Consider the following 22,880-nt stretch of genomic DNA (forward strand, 5'->3'; position numbering starts at 1 on the left):
CACATATGTTATTGCATCGAGGTATTACCCTGTTATTTAGAGCTCACTTCTGAATGAGCACCTACAAAGAAGTCCTTGAAAGAGTGATCTATGGTATTTAATGAATTGGGTTGGTGTCAGAGTTCAGTACATAGCTCAATCTAATGTTCGCTGTTTCAGTACATTGCATGTCTTAAAAAAATTACAAAACCGTGTTACATTTTTCACTATTGGATTATGAGTGGAATTCCATAGCATACGCTAGAAGCGTGTAGACAATACCTGCAATATCTGTAGCGAATGTTTTATATCTCCAGACAAAGCTGAGCAAATGTTATGATTTTCCAAAGTTACTGCTTGGAAAAGGGTGAACAATGGGCAAGCTTAATGTAATCTGTTTAGAAGGAAGACCTCATAATGCTTGAATTCTGGCACACTTCATATACTACAGTAAACAATTGCTATTTTGACAAAATAATTTTGCTAGTTGGAAATTAAACAATTTCACCAAGTAGTAAACAATTTACAGCATAATTCACAATCAAGTATATTTTCGAGGGTCAATAAATGTGGCTGGGGAAATAGCATTTGCTGCATAGGTCTAATTATACCATATATGGCCTAGCCCTATGCTATTTCGATAGTATTGGTCAGTGGACTCGTCATCCATTCTAAAGAGGTATGTTTTACCTTAACGTTACAGGATCGAATCCAAGCATTCCCATTCAGCCTTTTTAGGTCTCGGCTAGCGAAGGCTGCGCTTGCGCAGTCTCGCTCGCGAGATTCAATGATTTTCAGAAGTGAACCCGCCCCTCTTCTTCCCTCTTCTCCATTGGCTGGCCTCTTAAATGCTGGTCAGCCATTGGAGAAGAGCTTTGTCTCTCCAAACAAGCCCCGTCTTTTTCGGATTCGGGGGCGTGTTTTTTACTTTCTTTCTCTCCTCTGGAATGTAAACATTCCAGCCAATGGCAAGAGGAGAGAAAAAAAAACACGCCCCCGAATCTGAAAATGCCGCTGCGTTTCTCTGAGGCATTTCTGCTTGACCTCGGAGAAAGGCGGCGGTGATCATGGCTCTCGCCAGGTAAGGCGCTGGGACATGAGACACTTTCACCCGTCTCAACAGCGACTACTGCTCGCAAAACAAACCTTCACACACAGGCAAGTCTCCCTGCACAACTGATCCCTTCTTGTACACTGTTCACAGCAGAAGCCAGAGCACCGCCCCCCCCCCCCCCCTCCTCTCTCGGTGTCTCCTTGAAACCAAGCGCTTTGGACCAACTGTAAGCGAGCTGCAGATAGCGCTATATGAAAACCTTAAAACGGTCTCCAGAAATTAAATGGCGCCTTGATGCCTTGTTTACTCCAGAGCGCCGTGAACTCTCCGTGGGCGTGGAAATGTCGGGTCTCAAGAACAACGTGTGCACCATTCTGGCGATGAGCCGGCGGGGTCTTCCACCCTCCCCTCAATTCTCGGTCGTTTTCCTCCCCAGGCGCTTTAATGCAGCTAATTGGAGCGCACCTGGGCCGGGAGGGGTGAGTCAGCCTTTATTGCAAGGTTGTGGTGCCTGGGGCAGGTGACGGTGTCTGTCGAGCCTTTGTTCTGGTGGGTGCGGCGCACAGACCCACAGCTCCGGTGTGTGAAGGGCAGTCCTCAGACATGACGAGCAAACACAGCTCTGCGTCCCTGCCACAGTCGGGAGGCGGGGCCAGGAGGGGCCCTGGTGTCCGTGTATCCCGACGCACAGAGAGCACTTTGGAATGGTGCCCTCGGTGCCAGGCTGTCTGAACATCAATGTAGCTAATCTTAACGCACCTCCCAGAAACGGGGTATCTTCAGATCTGTGTGTGGCTGGCAGTGCCCTGCCCTGTATTGTATCTGTTGTCTAGTTAAATTGCATTCCAGATACAAAGCATTTCTACATCTACCTTCCACCCTCCCACCCCCATCAGCGTGCCTTTTGCTGTATCTGCTGTCTTGTTATATTGTGTCTCGGATACAAAGGATCTTTTATCTAGCGCCCCCGCCCCCCACCCTCGTTCCTCTGGCCATTAGCCTATCTGTTATCTAGTTATATTGTATTCCAGTTAGAAAATATCTGTACAACTACCTTCCCCGCCCCCAGTCAGTGTGCCCTTTAATGTATCTATTTTAGCTATTGACATTGTAAATAACAATGCCGTTTCTTTAAATGTTTTAAAAACAAAAACATAAACAAAAATAATGTCATGAGCAATGCCAATAGCTCTAACTTTAACAATGCCGAGACCGTTGCATTGTAAATGCTTGTTTCCTTCTGAAGTTGATAAAATCAGTACCATTGATTTGGTAATAATTAGAGCACATTATCAGCACCCACTAACAATTACAATGTGCAATTGCCCTATAGAAGAGTAGTTAACGTTATCTGTGTGTATGGAATGCAATAACCCCTTGGACATACACTCCTTTGTGGAATGGGACTTTGGAAAACGGTTGGGTTGTGAGTTATTTGCTGATGGTTGATTGGAATGGCTTCTTCGCCTGGTTCCTTCGAATGTCTGAGCCAATTTGAGCTGCACAAATTGTGAATAGTTTCTCATGAATCTTCCTTCACCCCAACACAATTGTGGGCCAACAGATGTGAAGTTTGTATAGTCCTTTGAAAACGATTCAGAGCATGAACGGCGTGGTGTGTTGTAGGTCATTCACAACAGTACTTTACATACTCTGTGGAACTGCTTAAGGTTCTCAATCCTTATGATGTGTTCATGCCCTTGAATTAATGCTGAAGGTACGATGGAAAATGGCTGACTCTTTTGCGAGGGGACTTACAGATGGAGGCAACTCTGGCCCTCAGCCTTTGACTAGTAAGCTTGGCCACTGGTTTATTGACTGGTCTTATGTTAGTAGGGAGCATGACCGGTGTAGTGGTGGATCGCGCCTCTGCTAATCTCCTCATGTTTTCATATCAGGTACATGGAGTTGTAATTGAAATATCTAAGATAGCTATAAAATATGGTTGAGTTGTAGCCTACATATGTAACAAATTGTGGTGTGTAATATAATCTTGTGTTGTGTAATTTCACCCCAGCAACATCCTGAATATCCTCCTGCTGTCTGTTTAGTTCAGTTAGTTAAGGCCATCATGTCCCAATGCTCCAGCCGTTGACACACATTACTATAACCCCCTATGTGTTGAGGAATTGGAAACATGGAGCAGGTGAGAAAGCATGGGCTCTTCAGCCCATTAAAGTCCACTCTCTTTTGAGTTCACCGAGTGCATAATTATCACTGGTTCAACTAACCTCTGTCTCTAGCAACCACATTTGGTTGGTATTCTGGGCGTTGTGAGTGATATTCGAAGACTGGTTGGAGCTGTTTTCTTGGCAGTTCTTTGGAAAATCTGTTCCATTTAAGAATGTGCACATCATGTGCAGTTTGCAAAAATCTGTACACACCAGTATATTTGTTTAGGAATAGGTGTAAATTATATACAGTCTCTTGAACTCGTAGAAATCTCTTGCAGTAGGGTACGATCTAGTACAAATCTGGTAAAAACATTTAGGAACTGTAATGCAACGAAAATACCCATTTGGTTAAATTCTTTATGATTGGATGCAGATCACATCTAGTATGTGATAGATCATAATGAATGTGGGGGAAACCTTTGAACCTGTAATATCCTGTGTGCATCAATGCAAATCCTATATGCTCCAGAGTTGCATCTTATAGGCAGAGTGTATGCGGGGAATCCAATGACCATGTTGATGTAGGCTCTCCTCTTCCCTCTTGATGTGAACATTGATGTTGCTATCTGGGTTAGTATATATTACAATTATTCCTACTTCTGAAGTGACTGTAAATGTACTGCTGCCATCAATAAGCAGGGCGCTACTTCCTTTGCTACTGACTTTCCATGGCTTTTGTCACCTACGAAACTCTTTTATATTGGAGTTGATGGGCCAGTGTATTATTCAATACATGAATTCATCCTGCTCATCCATTCTGTTGCACGTCTGCTTTACAAACATCTGAATCACAGTTGTCTCTAGTAATGATTCTTCACACAGTTCCAAATGCTGCAGGGGCTGGGAGGTAATGTAATTATCTTGGTTAATATATGTAGCATCAAATACATTGCATTTAAACTATTTCAAAGCTCTTTGATTGACACTGTTTGTTATGGATAAGGTCTCTTTGCGTCCTGCCTCCAAGTGAGATGGACCACCATACAGATGTTTCTCTGGTGTTCTCCTAGAGCCTGATTCTTGCAGCATTTTTGCAGACCGAAGTGCAAGACGTTCCACAAAACCTCCACTTTGCACATGGAAATGATCAATTATGAATCATGGAATCAGAACTTTTGACTTTTGCATGTGTGAATGCGAAAATTCTGCCAGTTTGGAATTTTCGAATCGTTAATTTAATTTGACCGGTGGGTTTGTGGGGAGACCAGGATAGATATTTTTTGTAGAAATCAAATAACACACACAATCAGTTGTCTGTTCATGGGAAGTTGCAAAAATCATCATTTTTTTTTTCTTTTAACTTTTTTCACTTTGCCTCTTACTCATAAAAATCAGAACAACTGTGACTATTTTTACTATTTTAAATACCTTTGTTTCATCCGAACAGATTTGTTCTGCATTAGGTATTCTGTACAGATAGCAGTTAGGGTGTTATACTGCACAGTGTGGCTGAGCCGCTAAACGCTTTGCACAGGCATACATTTGTATTGTACATAGAAAAGCTCTTGCACAAATAAGCTCACAGAGAGGATATTTTGAAGGCATTTTCCAGGTAGTTGGGTTCAACTACAGTGAAAATTCTCACCAATGCTGTAAAAACGATCTTGCAAAGCATGAAGATATTGCACTTGGTTTCAGATATACTAGCCATGTGCATTATAGAGTGCCTAGTTAGCAAAGAACACTACTCAACAACAGTAGGATAATGCAGACTGGAATGTAGCACTTTCTTCCAGAGGAGTAGGAATGGTGTTGACCTAGTTAAAGATGGCTTTGAGAGCTTTGGAAAGTCTGCGTGTTTGGAAGGGTCCCGATCTCCTGCACTTGTGTGTGGCGTCGCAGTCCTTATGCGGAAGATTGGAGACTTCAGCAAGTACGGAAACTGGATTGGATCCAGGTCGAGGTAGCAGTGGCTGTGACCATAAGCAGATGAGAAGCACAATGTTGTGTACACCACAAGTGGCTATTTCTGAACCTTTTAGAACTGCCTTTGGCTGATGTAAGCTTGGATGTCAACCTTGTAATTTATAATGCTTTTCTTGGCAGGCTTTGCCTAATAAAGAAATGCATAGGAAGAAAAGTTCCGTGTTTGGACAGCACTTTTCTCTCTGAACTCCAGAAGGAAGCTGCTGCCGCTGAGTCAGTCGCCTTTTACCTTATGATTTCTAGTGGCGGATAAACACCTGAGCCGCAGACTTGCCCTTCCAACCGCACTTTATGATCTACAGTGATTAATTTATTCACTTTCTGGGGTCTTCTATTCTCCCCCGTCCTTTATTATGATATGTACCCTATGGAAGAGCATCTGAGATTGTATAGACTGCTGTTATTTCTTTTATTTGAGTTTTCTGCAGTACACCTGCAACACAATTGCATTAAATTGTGACTAAAACCTTTGACCCATAGTGATAAAGGAGCAGGTGAGGATAACCCGGAGGAAGAAGCGTTAGTATCACATAGTTACTTGTATATGTCTTATTATTGGAGAGGAGTCATTAAGTTCAGGTGGAATTGCATCACTTCACCAGTAATTCTCAAATGTATCTCACCGCAAGATGCCAACAGAAACATTCTGTGTGTTTCATGGACCACCCCTAGAGCAGGCTGGTACATTGGGCCGGCTCTGATAAATAAACCGGCACCATTGTGCAACATAATTTTTGTCTCCACTAATTTCCACTTATGCTAAGGTTCTTTAGTGGCTGGCGATTCAGGACCACAGTACGAAGTTAGGGGAGGGAGAAATTATGTGCTTGCTTGCTCCATGAGCCTAGAGTCCCTTGCATGCTAATTATGAGATGGTAACCTGGTAGAGTCTTATTCCATAGATAAAATCTAATTGGGGCTCCTATCCAGCTTCTTCACCTGTTTCTAGCACAAACTCCTGTGACTCATCTCTCAAGGATAGCAGCTATTAGAAAATTGGAGCAATGTTTTGGGTGGATTTAGGGGTTATCAAGAAGAAATACCTTGGATTCAGTGGTGAGTGAACATACACTGCACTTCTCACATTTGTAGTGGCCAACCAATGGTGTTAGACCCCACAGATTGACAAATTGACTGCTTTGTTCTAAAACAAAGTTCTCAATTTGTAAGACCCTCATTGTGGTGGGTTCTATTTTCTGTCTATGAAAACTTATATATTGGACAAATGACTCAAAAAATAAAATCAGACTCTGCCAACATAGGATTAGACTCGGGTGTAATGTCCTAATTGCACCATTAATAAAACATTTTATTCAAAGTAATCATTCTTCTTTAGCGAGTAATCTCAGTCAAAGCCACACCCAGCAGAGGAGAAAACATGCCTGCAATATCCAACAAAGAAGTACTCAAATGGATTTTTCTCCTGGACCCTATGAACTTCGGCCTCAACCGAATGGAAGAATGGACAACATTGCTATAATAATGCCTGTTGTGCTCGTAACTCGACTCCGTATATGTCCCCTTGATTTTTCCACATGAATGCCCCGCACTGAACACGAATCAGTCGCCCCGGTTTCTGTTAACACCATCTCATCCCATGGCTCACTGAATACATCAGAGTAATACACTGCCCTAATATGGGTGCCCCATTATGCCCAGTTTCTACCTCCACCACGATGGCTGTCGCACATGCTGTCCTATTTTAATTCCCATGCGGTCCCACTCTGTGCATTGCCATGGTAACTTGAGCTGCTGCTCCAAATTGGCATAGCACCATTAACCCGAAATGGGGACACCTCTCCCTTTCAGAGCCTTGATCTCATTATAGGCAATGCTTGAATCATTCAGACCGCTTAACCGGGTAACTCCACTTAAGAGCACACAATCAAGTGTGCTAGTCTTTCACTTTTCCTGGTCTATAGTCTGTTTACCTTTACACCAGCCTTCCCCGATTTGTCTGCCCCAGCATAACTCGCGATTCCATTCTCTTGGTACCAAATCTTTTGGTGATCATCGTGTCCCCGACAGGTAAGCCGTGCAGAATATTCATATATACGCTCCCTGACACTCTGCCATGGCTGCTATCTCAGCAATGCTCTGGATACCCTGGATTTTTTTCTCTCTGTATGCCAAATAGATGCTACAGCATCGTCACTATTACTTCCATTGTGCTTAACCAAAATTATGTCAGTAATGATATTATGATGATGGTTTTTGCATAATTGTGTACTCTCTCAAAGTGTTAACACAAATTTATTTTATATTCGAAAGTGTTTGTCTCCCCTTCTTGTTTCCCCCTCGATCCCCCTCAGTAAACCTCCAGGCCAAAACTGACTTCTGTCCTGATGGTGATCCTATATTTATTGTCGGCCAAAGCCTCATGGACCGACCCAAATAATATACATTTTTAACATATGGGCTGTAATTTTAATTGTGAAACACACATTCCTTGATTTGCACACACGTATCACATTTGCCTGAGTCGAAGCACATTTTTCCTGCCTTAGCGAAATTCCATGTATATATTGTCTATTTTTATTTATGTTTAATTTATATTTACACTTGTTTTTTGGTTCTAAAATATTTCTCTACCATACAGTATGACTGTTACTACAGGGACCACTGTTCTCTGGGATAATCAGATACCACAGGTCACAAATGAGTCCCGGGACTTCCTTGTGCTAAAAAACATAATTTGCCTAATTCTGACCATTACCTTTTATGATGCTTTTGGCAGGGTGAATGACGGTTCTCTGCTTTGAGTGAAGAAATGAGTATTGTGTTAATACAGAATGACCGATCATGAGAAGAAGGACAAGGTGACCAAAACACGAAAACTTATGTGAGAGTCTCTTTTTGAAGCAAACACACCAGTCCGTACCATTAATACTTCAGCTAAGAAAGGCCAGTTAACTTGTTTAGAGTTAAACTGATTGTTCAAGGGGTCAAATGATGCACAGAAGTGAGTAGCAGAAATGCTTATGTGCTCAAAACTCCATTCCTAGTATCTGTTTATATATTTAAATTAGCTATTTGTGTACGAGTGATCCAGTATGCCACCCAGACAAATGGATACCCGACCATTTTCTTCAGTTTACATCATTGTGCTCTGTCTCACTCTAAAAGAAACTTGAGTGAAGTGTATGTCACTAAACGTGTGTATTTGGGATCTGGCAAATCCTTTTGCAAATGTTAAATCTCGGTCTGTTTCTGCATTTATGCTTTTAGAAAGAGGAAAAACACTGGTTCAGAAAAAACCCACAATGTATCCTGACTGGAAATCGGACTTCGATGCCCATATTTATGAAGGGCGAGTGATTCAAATCGTCCTGATGAAGGCTGCTGAGGATCCCCTGTCAGACGTGACTGTCGGAGTGTCTGTCCTAGCAGAACGCTGTAAGAAGGGCAACGGAAAAGCAGAGTTTTGGGTAAGTGGGACCTCGTTGTTTTCGGTTATAGATGGTTCGTTTCCTATCAAGTTGCTTCTCATTTTTCTCCATTCTCTTTCCTCATAAGCATTATGCACTCCTTATTCCTTTCCATCTGCTCTTTTTTCCATTTCTCTGTCCTCTATGCCTCATTTCCATCATCCTTCTGTGTTCCTGTCACTGCACAAAATTAAAAAATTGATCAACTTCTCTGATGATCCTAGTGGCGAAGTATGGACCGAAACCTGTTGATTTTTTATATGTAATGTCTTAGTAAAAGCTAGCACCTTCAATACCAGAGCACAAACCTAACCACACAAAACAAGCCAAAAACAGTGACAATTATAATGATGCGGACAAGATATTTTATTAAGTGACAGTATATTTATGCTTTCATTTTTTTATCATCGTAATTTCCCCAAAACTCTTAAACGAGGTACGTGTATATAAGGGTAGAGATACCTGTGGCACTGGTTTGGTTCAGTCCTACTGCAGGTAGTCGGTATGGGTTCTTTTAGTAAAACTTTAAACAAAGGTAACGGAACAGTAGATGAAAAGGAATTTGTTTCCATGGATGGGTGTAGCAGATAGCTGCGATTGGCTAGCGACATAAGGGTGATCAAGGTGGACAGATGAGGGCAGCCAAGTAATGGGAACTTCTAAAGACAATCGTAGAAAACTAAATTTACGCTGCAAAGAAAACGGTAACATCTGATGCCAAAAGGAGAGTGAATGAGTACGGAGGGAGAGAAAAGAGAAAATGTGCGCAGGCATCCAGAACGGACTGGTATGGGATTGAAATGTATCGGGCAAGTCCACATATAAGGAGAAAAAAAAGTTGAAACAAGAGAACGTGAGCTTTTGTGGTATACGTTTTAACCATGCAACATGGATTTATGTTTTTATTTAACTTAAATATGTTGCATGAATTAGTTTATTTTCAAGAGCCTGTGAACATAAGGGGAGAGAGTTAAGCACGATATTTAATCAATATGTTCCGAAGACTGAAGCATTCCGTCTAGGTTATTCAAAAAGAGGATACCTCCATCATGCATCCGTGGTTTTTCTATTTAAACAAGTATATTGGGTTAGACATAGAAATATATTAAAGGACCACTGTGAAGTAAAAAAAAAAAAAAAAAGGAAGCACAAACGCCCCCATATGCACATGCAGAAAAATGCATAAAACGGAAAAGTTACATTTGAAAATCATTCTTTGTCATTATTTTGATTTAAGCGTAGGAGTTCATATTACAAAATGGGGGCTGATTATTTTCGGTGTACTTGCATTTTCCTCGGAGCACTTTAAAACACCGGCCATTAAAAAGCATAAAACAGGACGGAACTCTAATTTTGCTATGTGGCCAGTTTTCCACTAAGAACAAATTCATGACTTGGAATGCTGTGCTTGGACTATGTATTAATCCTTGGCAGTAGCCCAAGGCACGCAGACGCCAGCCACGAAGACTAGGCCGGTGAAAGATGGTTTGCTTTGTCTCATGGGGTAGATCAATAGTTATGTGCTTTCCCATACAATAAATGGATGTGATTCTTCATTTCTTTGTAGATGCCTGTGAGTCATTACTTTACCAGAATCTTGCATATTACTACGAGTAGGTTTCTCATCTCCAATACTTCGAGAAGGTTATAGTCTAAAAACGTAATTCTTGATTCAGTTTTATGCATTGTCCGCCTTTGTAGAAACTTGGATCTCAAGTTTCTTTACCACTAATAATTCTTTGGAGATTGGTTTTCCATTTAAGGGTTCTATGCAAACAAATTTCTTCTGGTCAAGCAGCAGCCCTCCTTTAAAAATCGAGTCATGCTGGTGTGATCTTGTGGTTTAATGTAAAATGTGCTACCATTTTTAGTTTTGTTTGAAAGTACAAGATGTAGTTCTTTTCAGACATCAGAAACCTGCCCTCTCAACGATACATCCACAATGGTATCTTAAGATGGTCTTTCGAGGCTCTAGTACAGAAAGAATGAATCTTAACACAGCTGGGGCTAAATGTACTACAATTTCCTTTTGCAACTCACAATTTGCGAATATTAGTGACTCACACTTTGACAGTCGCAAAAGGAAATTACTAATGTGTCTCAGACACATTTTGCGATTGGCAATGGGGTCACGAATGGCCTGCCTCGTCAATATTCATGAGGCAGATCGCAATTTGTGACCCTTTGGGAATGGGCAATAACACCGGGATGGTGGCCTGCTGGGGACAGTAAACCCCCTTGTCTGTGTTTGCTTTTCAAAAACAAAAAATACATGTTTGTATCATTTTTTAAGAGAAAGCAGTGATCCAAGGCATTGGTCTCTGGGACCACTGTCTGCTCTTAAAAATGTTTTTGCTGCAAACTCCTTCCTGTTTGCGAGTGGCTTATCACCTACTGAAGTAGGCGGTAAACTGCGATTGTTTTGCAACCAGAAAGCGCAAAACAATCGTACATACCCCTGTGACATGCTGTTAGGAAGGGTCATGTTAGACTTGGCATCCTTGGCGTGGTTTCCCCTGACTTTTTGCCTCTACCACCTGTATTTTTGATGCTGTGCTGAATTTGGTTTTTGCTGGCTTAGATGCTTTGGGAACTTCTCCACTGCTGATCCGTGACAAAGTGCAAGTGCTCCCTGTGTAAATTGTTATTGCAGTTGATTTTCCCTGATTGCATATTCGATTTACTGGTAAGTCCCTAGTAAAGTGCACTGAAGTGTGCTAGGGCCTATAAATCAAATGCTACTAGTGGGCCTGCAGCACTGTTGTGCCACCCACATGAGTATCCCTGAAAAGGTATCTCAGACCTGCCACTGCAGTGTCTGAGCGCAGTTTGTTAACTGCCATGTCGACTTGGTAAGTGCACCCACTTGCCAGGCCCTAACCTTCCCTTTTCATACATGTAAGACACCCCTATGGTAGGTCCAAGGTACCCCCTGGGCCAGGTGCAGTTTATGTGAAAGGTAGGACATGTACTGGTGTGTGTGGTAGTGATAGTGAAATACTGCCAATATCGTTTTCCACTATTGAAAGGCTATCTTGCCCTGTAGGATAGAATGCGAAATGCTTTGTAACATCTTACAAGTACAACTTCCCATTGGGACAAGATAGAGAATAAAGTTTAGGCTCTCTGAACTCAGAATTTAGTAACACCTCTTTAAGTAAAGATAGTTTTTACAATTGTGTGTTTGAAAATGCCACTTTTTCGAAAGTAGGCATTTTCTTGTTCTACCATTCTGTGTGCCTCTGCCTATTTGGTATTTACTGTCTGGTTTTGGAGTGACGGGCTAGGGATGTGCATTCACTGTAGACCGCCACTGGGGGGGTTGAGTTATACCTGGCCCTTCCTGGATGACTCAGAGCTGAGCTGAATAGACCTTGGCAGAATTTAAAGCAGTGGGTTGATACTTCTTTGCACCTGAATAGGGCCTGTCTCCCTTGCACAAATGCTGTTTCCACCCCTTGTGGTCATACTGCACCAGTGAGGACAGAACTGGTTTGGACTGGGCTCAGAGACCCTTGCACAAAGAGAACAAATATGTTTTGGGGTATAAGTATTAGACCTAAAACCCCAGAACTTAAGATTACTTCTGGACTCAAGAAGAACCTTTGCCAAGGAGAAGAGCTGAAGAGCTATGAGGAGGAGTACTTCCCCTTTGCTTTGTGCTGTTGGCCTCCAGTTGCAGTTTCTGCCAAGGAAAGGACAAAGACTGGAACTTTGCTTTGAACCTGCCTGAAGAAGATCTCCAAGGCCCGGTGTGTGCTGGCCTCCTGTTCTGAGGTCTCAGGGACACAAAGACTCACCCCCAGCCCCCTGAACTCTGCTGCTGAGAGTTCTGACCTGGCAGGAGGTGCCTGTTCCAGTTCTGGGCCTCTGGAGGTTGTGCTTACTGCTGGGAGCTGGAGGAAACCTGAAGAACTAAGAAAAACAGCTGCAAGAAGAGCGATGCCTCGATTTTCTAACGCAGCACTGCTGTGGGAGAAGAATCTACATGCGTCGTCTAAACCGATGCAATGCCTGTTGTCGCTGCAAGAACTGACGCGTCGAGGTATCGTGCCTGAAAAAACTGGCGCAACGCCGCTGTATGCAGCCCCATCGATCGCTAACGCATCCTGGATTTCCACGCATCGTACCTGTGCAGCAAGTTTTCCCGACGCATCACCCGCGGACCAGAACTGTCTTGAAGTTGACACATCACTACTCTTGCGTGCAGTAGAACTGTTGCATCGGATCCCCATGGTCTCAGGATCTGACGCATCTATTTGATTCTCGACTCTTACCCTCTCTGCAGCTGTTTGGCCTTGTGAATTTTTAAGCATCTACCGGTACTTTGTGAGAAATCACACATCCATAGTTTTCTATGTACCCAGTTGCTTGAAATCTTTTTTAAGTCCTATTCTTATTACATGTATATTGGAATTTTGGTCTTGTTGAAGTTTATTTAGATAAAGATACTTTATTTTTCTAAACTGGTGTGGTGTCCATTTATGGTGTTTCACTGTATTACGGTTTGTTTTTAGTACAAATACTTTACAAATTCCCTTTGGGACAGGCCTGTCTGCTTGTGCCAAGCTACCCAGGGGGTGGGCAGGGGTTATCTAAAGTATCCCCCCTCACCCTGACTAGAAGCAAGGGTCCCTATTTGGACAAAGGTTCCTACCTCTGCCAACTAGAGACCCCCATTTCTAACAGGACGGTCTTGGCACGACCCTTCCTAATAGCAACTCGCAAGCCCGCTTTTGCGAGACAGTAACAAGTTACTGGCTTGCAAAATAGGTTTGATACATGCTACAACCCTTTTTCCTGATTCTCCATTTGCGACAGCTAAAAACAGTCGTACATGTGGCCACTGATCTCTTCTAAGGACAGCGAGAATCCTCCTAATAATCCATATACATTATCTGTCCTATCACATTTGGAGGGAATTAAAACATACAGCAATAGAAAGTACTCGCAATAAGTGAATTTCCTTACGCAACTTCAGAAAACCATGTTGGTTTGGGTATTAAATCTTGTGGGGTCGAGGCCTGTGCCTTTCCGCTTATTTGAGTACTTTACAGTGTGTCGCATGAGTATACTAGGTCATCAACCTGTCCATGTTTGCATTTACCCTTATTTGCTCCATGATAAAAGCCCACGTAGGTAAGGTAACAGCTGGAGATTAAGCACCGCACAATGTGGTACTCCAATCATGGTGATTTAAAGGCGCCAACAGGAGAAGACACAGGCTCAGGGGAAAGCACAACATGGACTAATTGTATGCTGTTGTATGTTTATTATTTTGGGTTTTAACATAGCACAACCCAAAATGGCAAGCAGAGGCAGGACTGAGAAAATGACTGAAACAACTAAACGGATACAAAGTGAACTGTCTGTCACTATGGAATGTATCTTCCTTAGAGACACACAGGTCACAGTGCACACTCAGAACATTGACAAAGGTCATGAGTCACAGACCATTTGCCAAAGCGCACGTCTGCCTGGAATGCTACCTGTCTGATTTTTCCAGGAGAGGGGTCAAAGTCTGTGTCAGACATGCCTGTTTTGACCCTCCTGTTATGAGAAATCTTCTCACAATAAGGAATATATTGGGCCACATGTATCATTATGTCAAATACCGATTACCTAATTGCAATTCTCTGTGAATTGCAATTAGTTAATCGCTATTTGAATGTATGAATCTCCACGAGTTTCATTTAGCGTTTCCTAATGAGTCGCAAATCGACCTACCTCATTAAAATAAATGAGGCAGGTCGCAATTTGCAACCCATTAGAATTCGCTAAAATCACAGGGATGGTGGCCTGTTTGGGTCAGCAGACCACTATGTCTGTGATTTCTTTTAAATAAAGCAATCATTTTTGTTTTAACAAATGCAGCCCATTTTACTTAAAGGAAAATGGGTTGCATTTAAAAAAGAAAAATGAAAAGTTTTTTTTTTTTCATTTTTCAGGGGCAGGCAGTGGTCCGTGGGACCACTACCTGCTCTTAAAAAAAATCTTTATGAACATTCAAAAAGGGGTAGGGGTCTCTTGAGGACCCCTTCCCGTTTGCGAATGGGTTACCACCTACTGGAATTGGGTGGTAAAATGCAAATGTTTTGCCACCGCATTTCTGTCACAAAACGTTCCTACATACCTCTGCGATTCGGTATTAGGAAAAGACACCCTAAACATGCCTCTTCTTAATATCAAATCAGTATGTATTCGCACTTCCAAATTGGGATTCAGTAATATGTTACAGAATCGCAAATTGGAATTCATAGCTGTCTCAAACGGCCCAGTTTGCGAATCGGGCCGTTTGCGACTGGTAAAATGCATGATACATGTAGCCCATTATCTTTTTTCCATCTAGTTTCCAGCAAGAGGTGGACCAGTGATGGTGAAGGTGTGCCATAGACTACTAACCAACAGCAAGAAGTTCAGTTAAAATGTAATTTACAAAGGCTTGGAGCAAGGTAACATTGTTTTGCTCTGGTCCGGGGTAGATGGGATTATCAGCATTTTTAGCACACTGAGAAAAGTATTCATAATTCACGTCGCCAACTAAGAATCTCTTTCCCAAAGGTACGGCCAGTTTCTGTTAGCCATGAGTCCTGCAAACAGTTGGTCAGCTGAACCCGTTTTTGTGAGACATGTCAGAGTGAAGTGGCCACAGGACAACCCAATTTAAATTCAAAGTGGGAGAGCAGAAGATTAAAGCATAAATTGCTACAAAAAACGCATGAAAAGAACCAAAACGCAACTAAAGCAGGAGTATACTGCTGGTTCAGGTGACATATATGTACAAAGTAAAAGTTAGCTGATTTTACAACATGTATCAGACGAATGAGTTAAAGTTCATGTTACCCCTCATTATGAGATGACACCATGATTGATAACTGCTAGTTTGTATTCTTTGGTCAACCAAGATTCCAGAAGGCTTTTGAAATTTCTGATCATCTTTGAAACTTCAAGGTTAAAATATACGAATCATTTTTTTCAGTTTTAATACACAAACAATAGCGGGGATTGCAAAGCTTCGCACTTACGTCCTCAACGCCTAATTACCAGAGTACCCTGCTTCAGCTCAGCCCCTCTTACTTTTTTGCCTCTCATCCAGAGAGAAGCTCTCCACTCTCAAAACTCCTCATTGCATTTTGTAACTCCTTGTGATAGCTCTTCTCTTTTTTTAATAAAACTTTTTTGTGTCGTGGCACAATGCACACTATAGCTCACTTGCTTAAGATTTGTTCTAAGTTTGACAAATAAATGGAGGATAATGGACACCCAAAATGCCTTTCATCGATTTCTGTCCATCATGATTAGGACAAGTGCAAACATTGACAGAAAGCTGCTCTACGCAACAACTGGGAGAGAGAGAGAAGTTAGTCTGTTGCAGGTTAAGCTTTGTCTTTTCTGTCTCCTAGGGCCGGTTCCTCCTCAGGAAGTAGCTAGACCATGTGTTTAATGCACACAAAGAAAGAAAGAAAGCCTATTCGTATATTGTGCTCAGACTCCACAGGGTCTGACTGAGAAGGAAACTGCCCACCTTCATCTTTTCCCTCCTGCTCTGGATCAGCTTAGAGGCATCCTTTTGAAGTGTGGCATTGCAATGCTGTGCAGCCCCTATTGTCAAAAAGGTGTATGTCATTGCAGCTTATGACAACAAGATGGTTAACATTGAGAAGACGTTCCTTGTTTAGAGTGAGGATTTTTCCACTTCTCCTGGCACCTCCAGATACATTTTTAGCATGCCTGAAGCCTGTGACAGGTAACGGTTCTAGTCGTTCATCCAGATTGGAAGTCAAAGCTCTGTTGAGGAGAGACCGCAGGTTACTAGAGTCCTACTTCACATACCTGTGACAACTGTCCATAGACAGAGCCCATATAGCTTCCTGGTCAGGCTTCTCTGGAAGACCATGACTTCTCTGGCTCCATGAATGATCTGGATGATCTAATTTGCCTAAATGACCAGAAAAGAAACTGGAGGGGAAGTGTCGGAATGTGCCCTGTCCTCCATCCACACCTCCTACCCCAACGGATACAGCCATACCTGGGGGCAATCTCCAAATCAGAAGTTGGCGTGGCCTATCTTAACACTAGTAGGGCACAGTCCTTTCAGGCACTAACTCCTCATTTTCAACCAGACCACCAAGTCTCCGTCAGGACGGTCATTTTCCTCCTCAACATGATGGTCTCCTATATCGCCACAGTGACCCACGCTAGGATACACATGCATCCGTTTCAGGAGTGATTAGCACACCAGTGATCTGAAGCGAACGGTCATTGGGACTTTCTGGTGTTGATTGGCTGCTGGACTTGTTGCTCTCTGCAGTGGTGAAACACCAATAACCTGTTGCAGATGCGGCCTCTCCTCGACCCAGTCCCGCAGAGGACTATTACAATGGACACCTCTCTTACAGGATGGGGTGTTCACTTAGAGGATTTGACTGTCCAGTGCCAGTGGGAATCTAGTCACCAGGGTCTCCAAATGACCTTCCTGGAACTGCTATCTATTCACCTTGCATGTAAAGTCTTTCCTTCCTCACTTGACTGGCAAGGTAGTCTTCATCAAGACGCACAACATGATAGCCATGTATTATGTTCAGAAACAAGGCAGCACCCAATCTCCCCAGCTTTCTCACGCAACCCCAGAGCATTTAGGGGTGTGGGGAGTGGGCACAAGATCCATCAGCTATTGGAGTACCTTCCGGTTGTGGACAGCAACTTTGCTTACCTCCTCAGCAGGATGCGTCAACAAAATCATGAATGGGAACTCTACCTGCAAGTCCTCCTCCAATACTTCCGCCATTCAGGATTCCCAGTGGTAGACCTCTTCGCCACGGCAGAGAATGCCAAAAGCCCAAGGTTCACCACCATGTTCCCACAGTCCAGGAGTGATGCACTATTGATGAGTTGGTCAGGGATACTTGCCTATGCTTTTCCTCCTCTCCTACTATTTCCATTTGTGGTTCAGAGGCTTTGGCAGATGTATCTCAAACTCATTCTGGTAGCTACCGCATCAGCCCCCCAACCCTGATTCATTACTCTCAGTGGTTCCACACAAGAGGTTCCCCAGCAAGTTGGACCTTCTCATGCAGAACCATAGAGAAATCAGGCACCCAGACCCCTGGTCTCTCAATCTTACGATCTGGCTTCTGAAGTCCTAGAATTTGGATACCTTAATCTTCCACAGAAATGCATAAGCATTCTCAAGGAAGCATGCAGGCCTACTCCCCTGCATTGTGTATGCTGCCAAGTGGAAGAGGTTTGTGTACTACTGTCACTCAAAACACATTGACCCTTTAGCACCTAAAGTGCAGGATATTGTCTGCTACCTACTTCACTTGCACTTCTGGTTTGGCTTTCACTTCCATAAGGCTACACCTACCTGACGTAGCCGCCTATTTCTGAACAGACAGCACATATCCCTCTTCAGAATTCCAGTCATTAAATCGTTTATGGAGGGTCTCAAGAGTCGTTTCTCCTGGGGTACCACCAGCCCCAACATGGAACCTCAACATTGTACTGACAAGACTCATGGGCCCTAAGACCCCCACCACTCCTGTCCCCTCCAGTTTCTTTCTTGGTAGGTGGCATTTCTGGTTGTCATTACTTCACTCGTGCATGTCAGTGTACTTCAGGCAATAACCTTGGAAGAACCTTTTTTCAAAATACACCAGGGTAGGGTAGTCCTCCGCACCAACCCTAAATTGCTCCCTAGGGTGATCTCACAATTCCACTTTAATCAATTCATTGAACTCCCTGATTTCTTCCCACAACCTGACTCAGTTGCAGAACAAGCTTTCCATACTTTGGACATTAAGTGAGCCCTCCTGTACTACATTGATGGGTCTAAACCATTTAGAAAGACACAAGTTTTTTGCTGCTTCCTCAAATCCGACAAAGGGAAGGCCCTATCCAAATCGGGCTTAGCAAGATGGATCGTACAGTGCATCCAGGCATGCTATGCTAAAGCTAAGAGGACCTTACCCCTTCTACCTAGAGCCCCCTGACTTTAAAAAAGGGGCCTCTTTTGCCTTCCTGGGGAACATACCAGTAGGTGACATCTGCAAAGCAGCTATCTGGTCCACACCACATACTTCTACAAAACATTATTATGTGGATGTGCTAGCCTGCCAAGAAGCCAATGTTGGCCAGGCAGTACTCTGGGGGTACTACTTTACAGTCTATGCACAGTATGTGTATCTACAGCCAAACCAGTGGCGTAACACAGGCCCCCGCAACCTCTGCAGTGTGGGGGGGCCTACAAGCTCCAGGGGGCCCCCTTAGCACAGTACTCTGGTCGGCAAGCTGCCGATTGAGTCCGGAAAGGGGCCCTCCAAGAACCTTTCAGGGGGCCCCCCTCAAGTTTCGTTACGCCAGTGAGCCAAACCTGCCTCAAATGAAAAATGTTACCTACCCAGCAAGCATCTGTTCGTGGCATGTAGTGCTGTAGGTTCACATGTGCCCACCCTTCTCTCTGGACGCTGTGGCTGTTGCAGAGTGCTTCTATCTCACTTTCCTCTTTTTTGCTTTGACATCTCTCTATACATCGCTTAGATTTACATTACTTACCCTCCATGTGAGAAAACAATCTAACAATGTAGTCGGTGACCAAGCACTTTCACAGCAAGAGGAGATCTCACAGTACCTTGTGACTTGAAAGATTTCTTTGAAGTAAAATAGCTTGAACATATCTGGGCCCAACACTAAATGGCAGGAGTGTACACAGCATGTGAATTTACAGCACTACATGCCACAAACAGATGCTTACTGGGTAGGTTACATTTTTCTTCCACTACAACTAGAACTTTTGGGCTTCCACCTTCCTCAGCAAGTACAGCATTGTGTGCTCAGTAACTGCACAGCGGACACTGCTTGGTTTTCAAAAAGCATCATGAGTAAAGATTCTATTTGGAATGTGGAATCAATGCATTCCTGAGATCTCTTGAGGCATGCAGTAATTAGGTGTTCGTGTCAGTGATGTTCAGTCCATCTGGATGCAGTGATTTTGAACCGTGCATCCAGAAGTTTCGCTGTAGTTCAATAGTTTCGATTAAGGGATGTTGAAAAGGGAAAATCCTCAAATCTGATAGCAAATGGTCCTCAAGGTTAAAATGACTGGCTACACGCTGGGCAAGTCTTTTATTTGTGGATTTATGGTTCCTGAATCATTACAGAGTTAATTCTCTGTTCCCACATATTGGTTTTTTACAGATTTGGCTTGGCATTCAATCACATAAATAATGCATGTCGCTATATAGAGCATGTGGATCAAATTTTAAGACCCCGAACCCCCTTTTATATCGCCTTCCCTTTGCCTCTACCATCCCTAAACCAACCCATACATCCCTTTACCTCTACCCAACTCTTAAACCCTAAAACCCCCCTTACCTCCATCTACCATTATCCCCACCTAAACTACTTTTTAGGTCTCGACCTTGCTATCGCGTAAGTGATCGCAAAGCGAGACTATAGCAAGGGAGTTTGAAAAGTGCTCCCAAAAAGCGGATTGCATGGCTAGCACGCGCACAATCACGCGCATCGTGCCGCCATGCAATCCACCTTTTGGGAGCACTTCAAAGGGTCCGCTCCCCCGCCCCCAAGCGCGCGCGCGCCACGCTCCGCCGGGCTTGTCTTTTTTTTAATTTTTTTTTTAACTTGTGGCGCGCGTGCGGCCAATGCTTGTTGTCATAAATGTTTGGGGAATCTCCTTAATACGCTGGCTTGTTTTCATAGAACAGGGGTTATCGTTAAAGCGCTAAAAACGTCGACGTGAGGTAAAACGCTAAAATACTCGACTTGCCAACGGTCTAAGTTGTTTTTAAACGCTCAAAGGGCAAACGACTTTCGGTATTTACTCACACGCTTTTCGGTGACGCCATGTATCTTAGCATGACTCAAGACCGTACAGCTGGTACGTTTTACTGGTTTTCGTGGCAGTATTTCTGTTTAGCTCGTATGTACATCTCGCTAAAATCACTTGGGTCAAAGTTGAACAATGCATACATTTGCGCAGATTTTCAGTGCAGCAATTCTAGGTCAAAGGATTTCGAATCACTTTTTCACAACACCAGCAAGCAACATTATCCTTCACAAGGCGTTCAATCATGTAGAAGGGGAACTTATTAATGGATATTTGAGTAACAACCACACCTACTCGCAGAAAAATATTCACCATTCAGACCTGGTGTATTCTGCAGGGCTGGGTTTCTGTACCACGGCCAGGCCTGGCAAGGACTCGCCAACTATATTCTTTTAGGCATCGTGCAGTACAGAACTAATTGGCAGGATAATATGTGGTACTAAGAAATACGATCATGTTATGCCTCTGCTACGACAGCTGCATCGTCTACTGGTGGCAGACAAAGATTTCAGAGGCAGATAGGTGCGCGCTTATTTATCGCCCTCGTGATTATCTCTCCTGCTTCACTTGTGTTACTGTCTCTTGCCCGCCTGCTCCTCCCTTCCCTCCTCCCTTGAGCGTGCCTGTGTACTTCTCCCCCATGCTTTCACCACCTGCGGTCACCATATTGCTTTCCCCCAAACCAGTGTTGCTTTCGTATCCTTTCTAACCCTGCCCTCTGTAGCTTTCAAGGACCCTCCCATACTGCTTCTGCATTCCCCCCTACCCTCCCCAGTGTTCCTTTCCTCATTTTGTACTGGCCAGGACATTACGATACTTGTCACATCTGCAAAACAAGCATTTGCAATGCAATAGGTCTCGAATTTACGCAAGTTTGAGCTATTGACATTGCAAATGGCAATGCCTATTATATTTTTTTTCTTTTTAAAAACATAAATAAAAGGCATTGTCATTTACAATGCCAATAGCTTTAACTCGTGTAACTGCGAGACCTATTGCATTGCAAATGCTTGTTTTTTTAAATAGCATAAAAAGTATGTGATATAAAACTAAATGTACCTGCTACTGCATGGGACATGTACCAATACTTATCTACATGGTGCTAGCCTGTGTAGTAAAGGCTGCGTAGAAAAGACCAATTCCCATATGAAACTCAAACTGTTCAAAGAGAATCTAGTTATGTACCCTCACAGCACTAGCATATGGGTTTGTGCAAATGATTTTACAGCAATATTAATTAGAGCGCCAGACCAATATTTTTGTGCAAGTTCTCCATCACCCTTATTGTATATTGTAAGCATTAACGAGCCTCTACAAGAAGATTAAGTAAATGAGTTTCAATAAAATATTTATCAGCCAATGACACTGCTAGATTAAATTTAATTTAAGACAAGCTCCTCCCTGACCCATAGGTCAAATGGGTCCAACTCTTCTATTGTGTAGGATATTTGAATTCTCAATCAGGCGTTACAAGAGTTTGGCCTGTAGAGAACTGGATTGTATGTACAGGGGTATTGCTCTCCCATTGGAACTGGCATTTTTGAAACCACCACGCCAGTCATGAAAGTGACACAAAATCATAATTGTTGCATATTTCCTCTTGTTAATGAATCTTGGAAAAGATACCAGGTGTGTGCTATTTTCCCTTCTTTATCTTGCCTTTTCTTAAAGCTTAATGAATGGCAATTTCAGTTTTTATACTCTGGGGAACCTCGCTTAACGTTGGAAACGTCTATCATATGCATATTGAGCATTCATTATCCCCGGATGTATTTACGCTCACTGTAGCAACTGATCAAGCGCCTGTTCCCAAAACACGCATACATTATAGCACCGCTATATACTGTTCTAATAATGAAATTGCCTTTTTATATCTAGCATAGTAACTTGACGGATGAAAATGTTATGCAATCTTTCTCAGAGTATTCACAATTGAAAATGATCATAAAAGAATCCAACCTTGAATTACAAATTTAGTGTTGAGGTTAAAAAGTACTATCGCTCAATGGAATTCGCATTGCATATATCAATAACCCACCAGGACAATAATTATAACAAATAGCAATAAGGTAAAATGCAGCCTATATATAAAACAGTTATTACTACTTATTGGTCTACCTAATATAAAATAAATGGAAATTTAACAGATAAAAAAATAATTTTAAGAATGAGAGAAATAAATTACAATTTTGCCATAGTAACTAGACTGTAGATTTACCCTTTAACCCGTATTTCAACTTCAAACCCTATTGGTCTCTTGCATTTTCTCAGAATTACTCTTTTCTTAGTGAACAACTTTTTCACTGTATGCCAGATTTTGTCAGTTAGATCCTACAGCAGTTGTTTGTTTGGGTCAGGCCTCTTTAGCTGTTGCGTCAAAAATCTGTCATTCACATTTCGTATCAGGGCAGAGGAATATTTCATTCTTACTGTAAGCTATTGGCCACTAGATACGGTGCCCAACTGCCTAAAGA

General features: G+C 42.7%; 1 protein-coding gene across 6 annotated transcripts in view; it reads left to right on the forward strand.

Moving 5' to 3' along the window:
- Nucleotides 1–22,880, forward strand: part of PRKCD (protein kinase C delta) — a 391,800-nt gene that overhangs the window by 256,307 nt on the left and 112,613 nt on the right. For all 6 annotated transcript variants that reach the window (XM_085624544.1, XM_085624546.1, XM_085624547.1 and 3 more), the window contains one exon: nucleotides 8,362–8,561. In XM_085624544.1, coding sequence (XP_085480670.1) covers nucleotides 8,362–8,561 — 200 coding nt within the window. The remainder of the gene's footprint in view (nucleotides 1–8,361; nucleotides 8,562–22,880) is intronic.

Source organism: Triturus cristatus, chromosome 9, assembly GCF_964204655.1.
Source record: "Triturus cristatus chromosome 9, aTriCri1.1, whole genome shotgun sequence".
NCBI classification, from domain to species: domain Eukaryota; kingdom Metazoa; phylum Chordata; class Amphibia; order Caudata; family Salamandridae; genus Triturus; species Triturus cristatus.